General features: G+C 38.5%; 1 protein-coding gene across 5 annotated transcripts in view; it reads right to left on the reverse strand.

Annotated features, from left to right (window-relative positions):
• Positions 1-12,041, reverse strand: part of ANKS1B (ankyrin repeat and sterile alpha motif domain containing 1B) — a 420,494-nt gene that overhangs the window by 46,336 nt on the left and 362,117 nt on the right. For all 5 annotated transcript variants that reach the window (XM_050323424.1, XM_050323422.1, XM_050323423.1 and 2 more), the window contains 2 exons: positions 5,706-5,813; positions 258-437 (listed from right to left, as the gene is read on the reverse strand). In XM_050323424.1, the coding sequence (XP_050179381.1) occupies positions 258-437; positions 5,706-5,813 (288 nt within the window). The remainder of the gene's footprint in view (positions 1-257; positions 438-5,705; positions 5,814-12,041) is intronic.

Raw genomic sequence — 12,041 nt, forward strand, 5'->3', positions numbered from 1 at the left:
TGTATGCTCTGGTGTGCAGAAGCCACCTTCATCTCAGCCTCCGGGCACCTAAAGACCCCCAAAACTCCCCCTCTCGGGAGAAATTATGCACCAATACACCAGCTTACACTATTTGAAGTATAGAGAGCTGGAACAGATAGCTTGGAAAAATTGTCAACCTTTATCGCTTACAATTCAAATTTCATAATCTGGTCAGGATTAGTTCTGTAAGCAAATGCAGCAGGGCGCAGCTTTTAACAGCACTGTTTTAGTCCTACCTGTGCCATCTGCCTCTCCAGCTTTGACCGGGGAATATCATCAAAATAGTTTTCATTTCTTCTTCTCCTTGCATCGCCCTGCATGATAATGTGGGGAACGTCCAGGGAGCCACCAGTAGTGAAAGTGCTTTGGCTAAGTGATGGAGACAACTGAGGAGGAGTGTGGTTACCGCTGGGTTCCTGGACAGAGAGAAAAAATGCAGCATAAGAACAGCATATTACTGACTTCAAACTACACATTTAAAAGCATATTTGAATGGCTAACACTAAAAAAATACAGAACAATTCCCGCAGTAGAGGTTACTGTGGATGAACTTTTGAGATTTGCTACCTAAGGTGCTGAGCCTGCGTGGAAGGAAAAATAATTCACTATTTACACAAACTAGTGGCAAAATTCCTCTCTAAAACCTCCTTGTGCAATCTATACTCCCTTCTAGGACAGCTGGAGAGATAAAGAAGTGAGTTACTTCATGTCAAGGCCCAAATAAAGCCATGATTTAGGACTAGCTATTTGTAAGATGAAATACATTCTCACCACTTCTGAGCAGCCGCTCTGAGCAGTGGAAGTGATTTGAAAGTGATTTGAACTCTAGCAACATCTCTTGCTGGAAAAAAGAAATGCATGTCCATTTACACAGTATAGACACTTTGTTGCAATTTTTATAGGTTTTGCAGAACATCCATTTTAACTTGAAGTATCAGATATCAGACACAAGCTAAGTAGCAATTCCTAGAATGCACGAAAGCATCAGAGTACAAATATTTTACTGGCCTTTTCTTGTTATCTATGATGAACTGTAACCTTGTATCAGTCAGTGCGCAAATACCACACTGAATTGATACATAAACTCTATCTAATAAATAGGTAAACAGGTCCTCCTGATCATATGTTTTACCAGAATCTGCTACCACATTGCTCATTTGTAGCCACCATTTGTATGTTTGGAAACACCTATTCTCATGCACATCACATCACTTGTTCAAACACCAACTACAAACATCAGTGCCCTGCTCTGCTGTTCAACACTCTTGGAGATCCACCAGAAGGAGCAGAGACCTACAGCCTACTGTCCAGACAGTCTGCATTGGTGCCACCCCAGTGCGGGCAGTAAAATATTGCCTTAGCAACTGAATGGGGAAACATTCCCCTCTCATGATGTAGGTTACTGGGCTCAATTTATCTGACACATGCAATTTCTCTGATAGCAAGTTCTTTGGAGGCAGAATGTACCCAGCAGCATGTTTGCACAGTGCAGACTTTCTCTAAATCACCTGTTGCTGTAATACTGTATTTTAATACTGAGCAACAAGAGGGGACCTGAAAACATCAGAGGAAGCAAAAACCTGCACCAGTGTGCATGGAGGGTAAAAAGTTCTGCCTTTTTAAAGAGAGAATTAAATTGAATGAGTCATGAATGATTAGGTTGAAGCAAGCCTAATTCTGAAAAACAACAAGGTACTTTACTCCATGCTGTTAAGAAACAAGATCTGGTGTAAGAAATCATAGAGTAATAATCTCTTCCAAATGGAAAGCAAAGGGTTTCAAGTCATAGTAACACCTGATGTTGGCATTTCAAGTGTGGGAGTCCATGAGACACTATTCCTTGCAATGATAGTAATGGATTAGTATTTTTCATTTTGGCTCTAGTCAACCAACAAGAACAAATATAGGGAAATATAGTTAAGCAATTTTTTATTATCTTGGATTTTTAAAAACATTCTCTAGCTTTCCTATGATCTGAGACAAGCACTTGACATTTCCCAGGGCAAAGAAAAGAGTGCTTTCCTCTTAGGAATAGTCTTTTCCCTCCTTCACAAAAATCCACCTACATTTGGCCCAGTTACAAGCTTCTGAAAAGCGGTATTCTGCACATGCTCAGGAGGTTTGGTGGGGCATAATCTGTAAAACCTACCCTCCCTGGGCCTGACAGGATGGGTGTACACCCTCTGCCATGGAAATAACCTGAGTACAGGGGCACCAAACAAGATCCTCTTTACTGACTGCTACCTGCTGCTTCAGACAGGTACATAACCCCTCTCTGCTCCAAATCATGATTCACCCACTGATATTGGACTGATAGGGTTGTCAAGACATCAAAGAGACAGATGACCATGCAATGAACATGTAGATTCTAGCTCTTGTTGAGCTTTTCATATTTTATCAAATTGCATATAAAGAGGAAGTTCACTCTGAGATCTATATTGGAAGGTTGCTGGCAAGGCAAGGCAGACAAGAAATACCAAGTCAAGAAATAAAAGAATTATCATGCCTCTGCATTCTGGAACAGTATGTAATTCTACAATTTTATGCTATTTTCTCACAGTCGTCCTTCACAGCACAGATGGATCCTCGACTGTGCAGCATATTGTCATATACTCAGCACTGTGTTATCATTAGTTATTGTGTAGTCAGTATTTTATTCTCACCTCGTTTCATGGCACCAAACCCCTTTCCTTAAACTCTATTCGCATCCTGCTCTGAAGATAGGATGATTAATACTGTCATATTCATGATGCTCATAAGTGCTTTACAAATGTCAATCAACTAATTTTCACCACGCCCTGTGACTTCTGGAATTTTATAACCACCACTTTAGTGTGGGTGACCTGAGACACACAACGTTTAAAAAGTATCAGTCACCTTGGATGACCAATTAGAACATCTACTGCCTGATTTTCCAAGTGCTTGTATTCCAAACTCCACTGCTTTGTTGATGTAATTTGTAGCACTGTGTGCTCAGGACTAGCATAATCCAGACTCCAGACTCCAGTCAAATATGCGGAATGTTGGTAACATACAGTTAGTGACTGTTTATGAGGCAATTAACAAAATAACATCCCAAGTATTATCCAAGGCTTTTGTGGCAAAAGCAGGTGTAAATCTGTATTTTCATAGGTACAGCTTTTCCTTTAATCATGAGCCTCTATCCCATTTTTCCTTCATTTCACATCCTCACTCCATACTCACCTTCTCCTCTCCTTAACAAACCTGCAGACCAACATGGACACCCTTGCAGGTGCTACCATGGCCTCAGTACCATGCTACTGTTAGTCACCAGGTATTCATATCATGTTTCTACTCGGCTGTGAACGCAAGGATATATGACCTGAAGGGATGTCTGATCATATATCTCACTTTCAAAAGCTGTTTCATCCCCACCTATCAGTCATGTAAACCTAGAAACACAAAGGTCAGGGCTGGAAGGGAGCTTAAGAGATCTTTCTCCAAGCTGCCTGGGCATACCTCATGTCCCACATATGTTTGTCTAACCAGTTCCTAAAAACTGGAATTCTCTCTAGTGAATTTATCTTGCGTTGTAACCCTTCTCCAAATTTTCTGCCTAAATTGTTGGTCTTTCAGTTTAAATTCTAGCCTCCATTGCTGACTGGGTGCGGACAGGCTTCCCTGAATAACGTGGAAACTGGTTCTGTAATTAAAGATTATCACGCACTCAAAGAAGGACAGCAAGATTACATAGGTAAACTGAGATCCAGCAATTACTATACTTTTGAATATATGACTTTGAATCAAAATAACTTTTCCTTAGTACACAGTTACTGTGGGAATAACATATTTTGTGGATATATTTTTTTCTTTCCCTCAAAATTCAACCTTTTCCTTTGAAATATTTTAAAAGCTAATACAAAAACAGTCAAAAAAGACGAAGCATTAGCATTGCTTAAGTTAAGCTTGGGACCTTAAAAGTAGACTCTTTAAATAACAAACTACCTTTCCTTCTGATCTAGAGCAGCCTGATCTAGGGGAAAGTGTCCCTGCCCATGGTAAAGAGGGTTGAAACTATATGATCTTTAATATCCCTTCCGATCCAAACCACTCTATGATTCTAAATAAATCAATCTTCTAGCAGCAGCAGACAGTTTATTTAAACTAATTTTTGAGCTACAAACTATTGCAGACTACAAACTAAACACTATGTCTTTCTTTTGTGCAAAATGGCATAGAAGTAGTTGATGGGAAAAACCCCTTTATTTCAAATGCATGTCCTCCTCTTTAGGATTCTCTGTGAAGACTCTAGTACCAAGAGGTGATAAATGACATTTAGCACTGGCCCGCATCAGTAGCTCCTGCTGTGGCACAGCAGATACTTTTTATCACCTTGACCACAGATGGAGGACATCCAGTTTTCTCTTCAGTATTAACTGAGAATATACAGTTCTGACCAAGAATGTGGGCTGTGGAAACTTTCCCTCCTGCTGAAGAGGAATAGATTCTCCAGTCCAGAGTACTGAAGGTACTGAGAAAAAAATGTGCCTTGCAATATATTTCTCTTTCCTCGGAGTGTTTTAACACCTGTCATGCATCAGGAATCATTCACATAATACATAAAAAACAAAGTACGAGGAAAACATTCACACGTATGTGCAATGTGCCTTAAAGCACATTATAGACTTGTCAGACCTTTTTAATATGGCATTGAATTAAGGGGTGGGATCTAAAATGTCTGTATGGGGCATCTGAGAATAAGCAGGGTGAAAATCGGCTGGTCACAGAAATTTTATATGCACTTGAAAATAAGCCCTCATTCTGTCTTTCTGTATTTCTCTTTACACCAGGAAATTTAACTTGGGAGTACTGACACTCTCTGACATTTTTAAATTTAATCCTAAATGAGATTTCAGTCATAAATGCAGCCTCATAAAAATAATCAGATCCAATCAAATGCAAAAGGTGTGACCTAAAATACCAAAATAAAAAGAGTTGCTATGAACTCCCTTGGAGAGAACACAGTAGGAATTGGTCATCAGACCACAACTTGATAAGAGTAGCAGACAGCAAGTAAGCAAAGGCATTAGATTGGAGAAACTGAGTGAAGGTGGTGTAATGAGAGGAGATTAAATGTGGTCAAGTATGGAAAAAACCCAGGGACATTTCAATGAGGTTTCTGAAAGTGGGAATATAAATGAAAATTAAAAACATGATGAAACTTTTGATATACAGAAACATCTTAATGGCATTTATATCAACAATTTGAAGAGGTTCTCCTTAAAGACAGCCTGAAGCATATGTCCGAAAAGTAAGTGTAAGCCTTCGAAAACATAAAAGGAAAACAGTAACTCTCCTTCTGCAGTATTGATTGGCTGGGTTGGGCTGGGATTCCTGTGGGCAAATGTAGACGTGCAGCTTGTACACACCTGGTTCTGAGATAGTTTCTTGAGCAAAGATAAGCTGGCACTTCTAAGATACTACTTATCCTAAGGCGGACATCTGAAACAGGTCAGATGAATCACCCTGTAAAAATGTCAGTTTATCTCTGCTGGCTATATGGGGAGGTGTGACTGAGCAGGTCAGCCTAAAATGTCTACACTCTACACCTCTGAAGTGAGGTAAATTGAACCCCACTAAGAGCAGACATTGTTTTCATGTGAGTGTTATGAAATGCTTGCCGACTTGTTGAGAAATGCAAACAAATTTTCATGGGGACTCACCCTGAGGGTTATTGACCGAGGTGGTTTCTGAGGAGGATCTTCGTGAAGCCTGTCTCCCAGAGATGCCAGAATGCGCTTCCGGTGGCCAATCAAGCTAATTTTTAAGACCTGAAATAATATAAAAAATATCTTATTAAAAAAGCACATGGCAATCATTAAATGAAGATCTATTCAGAGCAAAGCGATTTTCTCTTTAAACCTTTTAACAAGTTAGTCCTCTAGACAGGTTGAGCAGACAGAGTGCGAGGCAAACAATCAGAAGAGAAAATGAGAGGTGAGATCAAACAGAGAAAAAACTCTGTAAAATGAAGGAAAAAACTAGAGCAGGTACAGATGTGGAAAACTGAAAAAAAATAGACTCAAAAATGAGTAAAGAGGAAAGAAAAATGAAATGAAAAGAAGGTGGCAGAGCAGAAAGAAAAAAAAGAAAGAGGATGAGGAGACTGGAGAAGGAAATGTAGAGTTGCAGGCAAACAATGAGTGATGAGGATTAAAGTGATTCATCGGATGGATGAGGAAGAGAGCAAGGAATGCTTAGAGGGGGCCAGAAGGGAAAAAAGAAATCATACAATGGATAAATGTTATCACTTTTAAATCTATTCATTACATCTGTAATCTCCAAACATCACATACAGTTTGCATTATGGTGGATAATCATCCTTGTGTAAGAAACATAGGATGGACAAGCCTGAAGTTCTATTACTTTTATCAGACCCAATGAAAAAACATGTTGCATACAAACATGTCCATCAGTGGATATGTTCAAATACCTCGTGCTTGTCCAAACTCCAAGAATGCTGCCAAAAAAGTTGTTTCAAATTTACTGCAGCTATCCCCCATTTGTATTTCTCCATGTCCCTGCCACATACAAAACCATCACCACTCTCAGGAAAACAGGGAAAAGAGAAGCAGCAAGCTGGAAACTTTATGCATTATTAGGGGGGTGGGAATCATATTTCAGTGCTATTCTTTAATGGCTACAATGGCTGTAGTGTAAGGAGTGTAAAGCAGCCTTAATTGTAGCAGCAAGCCTCTGCTCTGCAAACAGCCGTGTCCTTACGTAACTCTTCCAGACTGTATATGTGGTTTCATACACCAGAGCTGCCTCTATTCCCTCTCAGGAAACAGTACTTCCCACTATATTTAGGACCACTGTGTGTCAACACTCTTCAGTCGACAGGAAGTTCTCGCTCAACCTAGAAAAAGTAATAGTCCTCAAAAAATCTGAAAATGTTACATCTTAAGTGAACAACTACCTCAGCTTAAGCAGCAGCACTAAGAGCTACCATTCATGAGAACAAGCAAAAGCCAAATCCCAACAATTTCCCTACTACATTTCTTAGATCCGGTATCTTACAACACACTGTCATTTTATTTTGGTATCCATCCCTATGCATCCATTATCCTGCCTATCCATGGGCACATGAATTTGTCCACACCTCCTCTTTTAGAGGTCTTTGTGCTATTTGATACTGTTGAACATCAGTAACATCTTGTTTACCCACATCTACAAAGTGATGGGCTATGACATGAAGAAGATGAAGGCCTTCCTCCAAGAGGCAGTTTATGGGGGTGTTACAGGGTGGTGCCCTGCAGCTTAGCAGCAGACCCAAACTGCAGAGTCCCACAAACCACCCTGCTGTGTGATACTCTTTCAGTCTAAATCTAGAGAAGCACGAGTGAAGCTGAGATAATGCAGCACACAGAGAAATGCCTGAGGCATGCAGGAGACTTAGTTATGTATTCAGTTTACACTGAGTGTTAAACAGAAGGGTGCACAATTTATCTCTGTATTTAACCATATGAAACACGTGCATGAACTACAGCTGCTTTAAGCATTACTTAAGTAATGTACTTCAGTGAACTTGCTTCTTTCATAATGCTTCCCCATCAACAAGATAACTTATCCTGAGATTTTTAAGCCAAGCTACAGTTCTTGGGTTGTTTCAAGGTCCTCAGCACTCTGACTATCTTATTAGCTATATCAAACCACACAAAGCAATTCTCTTTGACTTCACAGAGCTGTTGAACAACAGGAGAGAAAAGGACATGAATCATGAGAGACTACATGCATAAGAGATCAGCAGACAGGTCTAAATGGCTAAATTACTTCAAAAACTGTGCTCAATTTGAAAGTAGTACAGATCTTTAAACACCATATGCACTGCTAAGCTTACTCCACCTTTTGTTTTTCCAGTATAATTGTGGCCACCCCCAATCTGAAGTGAGAGGGACTTAATGATGCAACCTACAGAAACATATGGTCCTCAGTCAACAGGCAGCTGCATCCCAGTCTCATCTGGAGCACATAGGCCATTAACTGAAGACACCTGTATTCTTCTGGAAATGACTCCCTAGCAATTTTCTTACTTGGAAAACCTGTTACTCAACTTGGAAATGTAAAATACTGTTTTGTGAAACACTTCTACATTTGAGTTATAAGAGTTTAACAGACACCTTAAAACTCTGGAAACCTGTCCTGTGATGGATTATCCTTGACAGTACTTACCAAAAATGTCCAATATCACAAATTCAGGTCAACAGTGTGGAATGGTACAGCTGCCTAAAGCAATATCTTAGAAATATGTTAATGTTGTGTTTTAGGCAATCGTTAAAAGTCTCGCACTTACATAGCCCACAAGTTAGCTTCCCATGAATGATTTCTATATACCAGGTAACACTGAACACAGTAACACTGAACAAGGACAGTCAATACAATGCACCTAGGAGCTCTGCAGTGAAGCATGTTGTCAAATGGAGTGTAGTCAAAGAAACAAAGAAATGAGTTTTGCAGTGTTGCTGTAGGAATCAGCAACAACATGTCATGAAACTGTTCAGAGTAACTTAAGGCCCTCCACAGCCTGTTATTTCCTTACTGGGAAACAAAAAAAAAAAAAAAGCATGTACATGACATACTTCTTCCCACGCTGACAGCAGGATACCTGAGAAAAAAATTATACAACTTAATCTCATATATTTGCTTATATTCGATGCTGTAATACAATTAAAGGAGAATGGGGCAAGACATTTGTCCAAACAACTGATAAATGCACACAAATTTTATCTTATTTTTACCTCCATACTCTGCAATGATTAGCATACAAAATGAAATTCCACTAGGAAATGTAAGAAATCCAAAATATAACCAATGTAACACTTTGCATTTAGATTTTCTGGCTTAGTTGACAGATGTTTCAAAAAAACGCATGTAGCCCAATAACTCCCTGATGACTGTGTATGTGCAGATGCTGGAATTAACAAGTTATTCCATCTAAAAATAAGTATTATTTCTGCAACATTCTTCTGCCTGATCTTTTCTTCTAATTAAACAATAATATCCAATATCCAATACTGTATTTCTATAATTATTCTACCTTTTTTTAAGAGTATTATAAAGATTACAGAAATTCAAGACATCGATTCCTTTTCTTTTGGAAGAATCTGAAACATTACTGTATGGGCTAAAATTAGTACTATAATAGCACAAGTGATCTGGACTAAATGTTTAACAACAATTCAACGCCAGGAATACACTGCTGAGCACTACAGAACACACAGCTACAAAGTGCAAAAGGGGAGAGTAAGAACGGTACTAGTGATTCTCTGGTAGCAGCATCAGACACTCCAAAATTTGAGAAAAACATGGAAAATGCAAGCCAACAAAGTGGGACCTTCCTATTTCTACAAGTAAATGGCCCAAAACACTAGCTAAATTAATTTTTATTAACCACTTTAATGCTGATCATATTGGAATAAACTCCAAGGTATCTGGAATTGCAGGTGAAGGATACATTTATTACCCCTTTCCTGCCACAATGCTGCTCCGCAGGGCTAATCCTAAAACATGGCAGTGCCCAGAATACCCACAAAGTGAGCCCACACCAACCAGTACAGTTCACCTGATCATCATGACTGATTTAACCAAAAACTTCGAAAAGTACTAGACACACTTGCTGTATAAATTCTCAGCATCAATAACTGTTCCAAACTTTACAAATCCTACCCACAGAACTGCTAGAACACTGATGAAGTGTTAACAGTTACAACAAGCACACAAATAAACCCCATGAAACTATTGAAAAAGGCAAAACTCCTATATATCCCACACACTGACCAAGATTACATGGTGTAATAGTCAGCATATTTTGAAAATTAAATATATCCGAGTCAGTTGTGATACTTACACTGAAAGAGGGAAGGTTAATATTAGATATTAAGAAGGAATTCTTTACTGTGAGGGTGATGAGGCACTGGCACAGGTTGCCCAGAGAAGTTGTGGATGCCCCATCTCTGGAAGTGTTCAAGACTGGGTTTGATGGGGCTTTGTGCAACCTGGTCTAGTGGATGGTGTCCCTTCTGTGGCAGGGGAGTTGGAACTAGATAATCTTTAAGGTCCCTTCCAACACAAACAACTCTATGATTCTATTATATTGAATTCCCAGTGGCTTACCAATACCAGACACAGTCAAATCCAGTGAAGCCATATTAAACCTCTATTGCATTTTTCACATAGGGATACTTTATGCTCTTTCTCATCACACGGGAACAGAGAAGCTCCAAAGCATCCTGAGGTCAGAGGCTTGCTGCAACTTCTCTGATGTCCACAACTTCAGGGTAAGCAATTGTTTATTATGCCTATGAAGAGACTTTTAAGAGACTTATGCATATAATTAATATTTCATATCATAAGGATATGAAATATGCATAATACTACTCTGTTTCCCAACGGGAAACAATGTCAGTTGTCTTGGTGACAGCATTTCACAAAAGCAGATGGCTGCCTTGCAATTCCCATTTCTATACGTTATCATGAGGAACTGGTGTTTATTTGGTCACCCATCACTCAAATAAATAATTTAAATGCAGATTTCTATTTAAGGGTACTGAGAAAGCAAAGGCCAAGAGTCTTCTCCAAGTAAAGTGGTGTTACAATGTTGCTTTGCCATTGCCACCCCAGGTCAGACTGAGGGAAGTTAAGAATTTGTTATTTTTCGCAGAAGTTCTAAGGACAGACTTTGGCACTATCGAGCCATTTTTGTCATTAAAGCATTTTCCAAATTTTCATTAATTTAACAATTGGCTGACTGAAAATATCAGGTGCTAGTACTTTCAGCTCCTCTAAAGATAAAAAAAATTAACTGTAATTTTGTGTTTGTAATCAATAACCATCAATATTTCAGTGGAAAAATATCAATTTAATACTTCATTATTAAAAATAAGGAAAACACAATGAAACAAGACCTGGCCAAAACTGAGAGCTGGTCACTTTGCCTCCTGAGGCTGTGTCTCAGGCTGCATACTGAACTAGCTATTAAAAACAATTTTTTAATTAAGAAGAAGTTAAATCCACAGCCTTCTAAAAAATAAATCACGCTTTGATAATTTTACAAGCCTCAGATGTAATTACAAATATTACATATGTGCATTTTTTCACATTAGGCTCCAAACCCCATAAAGCAGAAATCCTAAACATCTATTGCACGTACAAACACCAAGATTGTTACAATAATGATTATTCTAAGAGCCAAATCTAAAAATATTGTTTATGTGAAAAATGGCAAGCACTAAGCAAGTCTGCACATAAAGTGAAAACACTCCTTCCATTTTCACAGGCATCAAGTAGAAAAAATATTGGACAGTTTGAAAGGTGCAACACATTCCCAAATTGAGTCCTAAAGGATAGACTGTTCCCTCCACTGGGGACTTCCATTTCCATTTGTGTGTTGAGACAATGACAGGTCCAGTTACTGGTTTAAATCAGATTTGGAGAAGACATGGTCACAGAGACCAGGAGTATTATTACTCCTTGAGGTCTTTAATGTTAATCATATAGCACCATGAGAGAGCAATTGAAATACCAATATGTTATTCAACAATATTTTGCAGACTACTTACACAGCAGATGAATTATAATTAAAGTCACTAGTACTACAACACATTTTGTAATGAGCTAATTATTTATTTATCTATTTTTAATAGGCAATTATCAGCAAAGGACATTAATCTGTACACAAGCATGAAATACACTTTGTGTAATGAGAAATAAAAGATAAAACACTAATCTCCATAGAAAATTTTAATACCTCTAAAATGGATCCTTTTTTCTGATTTAATTCCAAGAAGGCTTAATTCCAAGCAAAAGGAAGAAAACCCCAGACATTTAAGTCCATTTAAAGAATGTGACATTTGTCTACTAAATGAAATAGCGCTTTTTTTTTAAGCCTTCTAATAACATACAGTAATGAGTGTTTTCATAATATAAGAAGAAGCAAATAGCCATTCACTGCTTAGAGTAAAAATGCAAATTACTCTAGCTCACAGTTATAACCAATGTTG

This window comes from Myiozetetes cayanensis, unplaced genomic scaffold, assembly GCF_022539395.1.
Source record: "Myiozetetes cayanensis isolate MyiCay16 unplaced genomic scaffold, myiCay2020 scf3, whole genome shotgun sequence".
Lineage (NCBI taxonomy): Eukaryota > Metazoa > Chordata > Aves > Passeriformes > Tyrannidae > Myiozetetes > Myiozetetes cayanensis.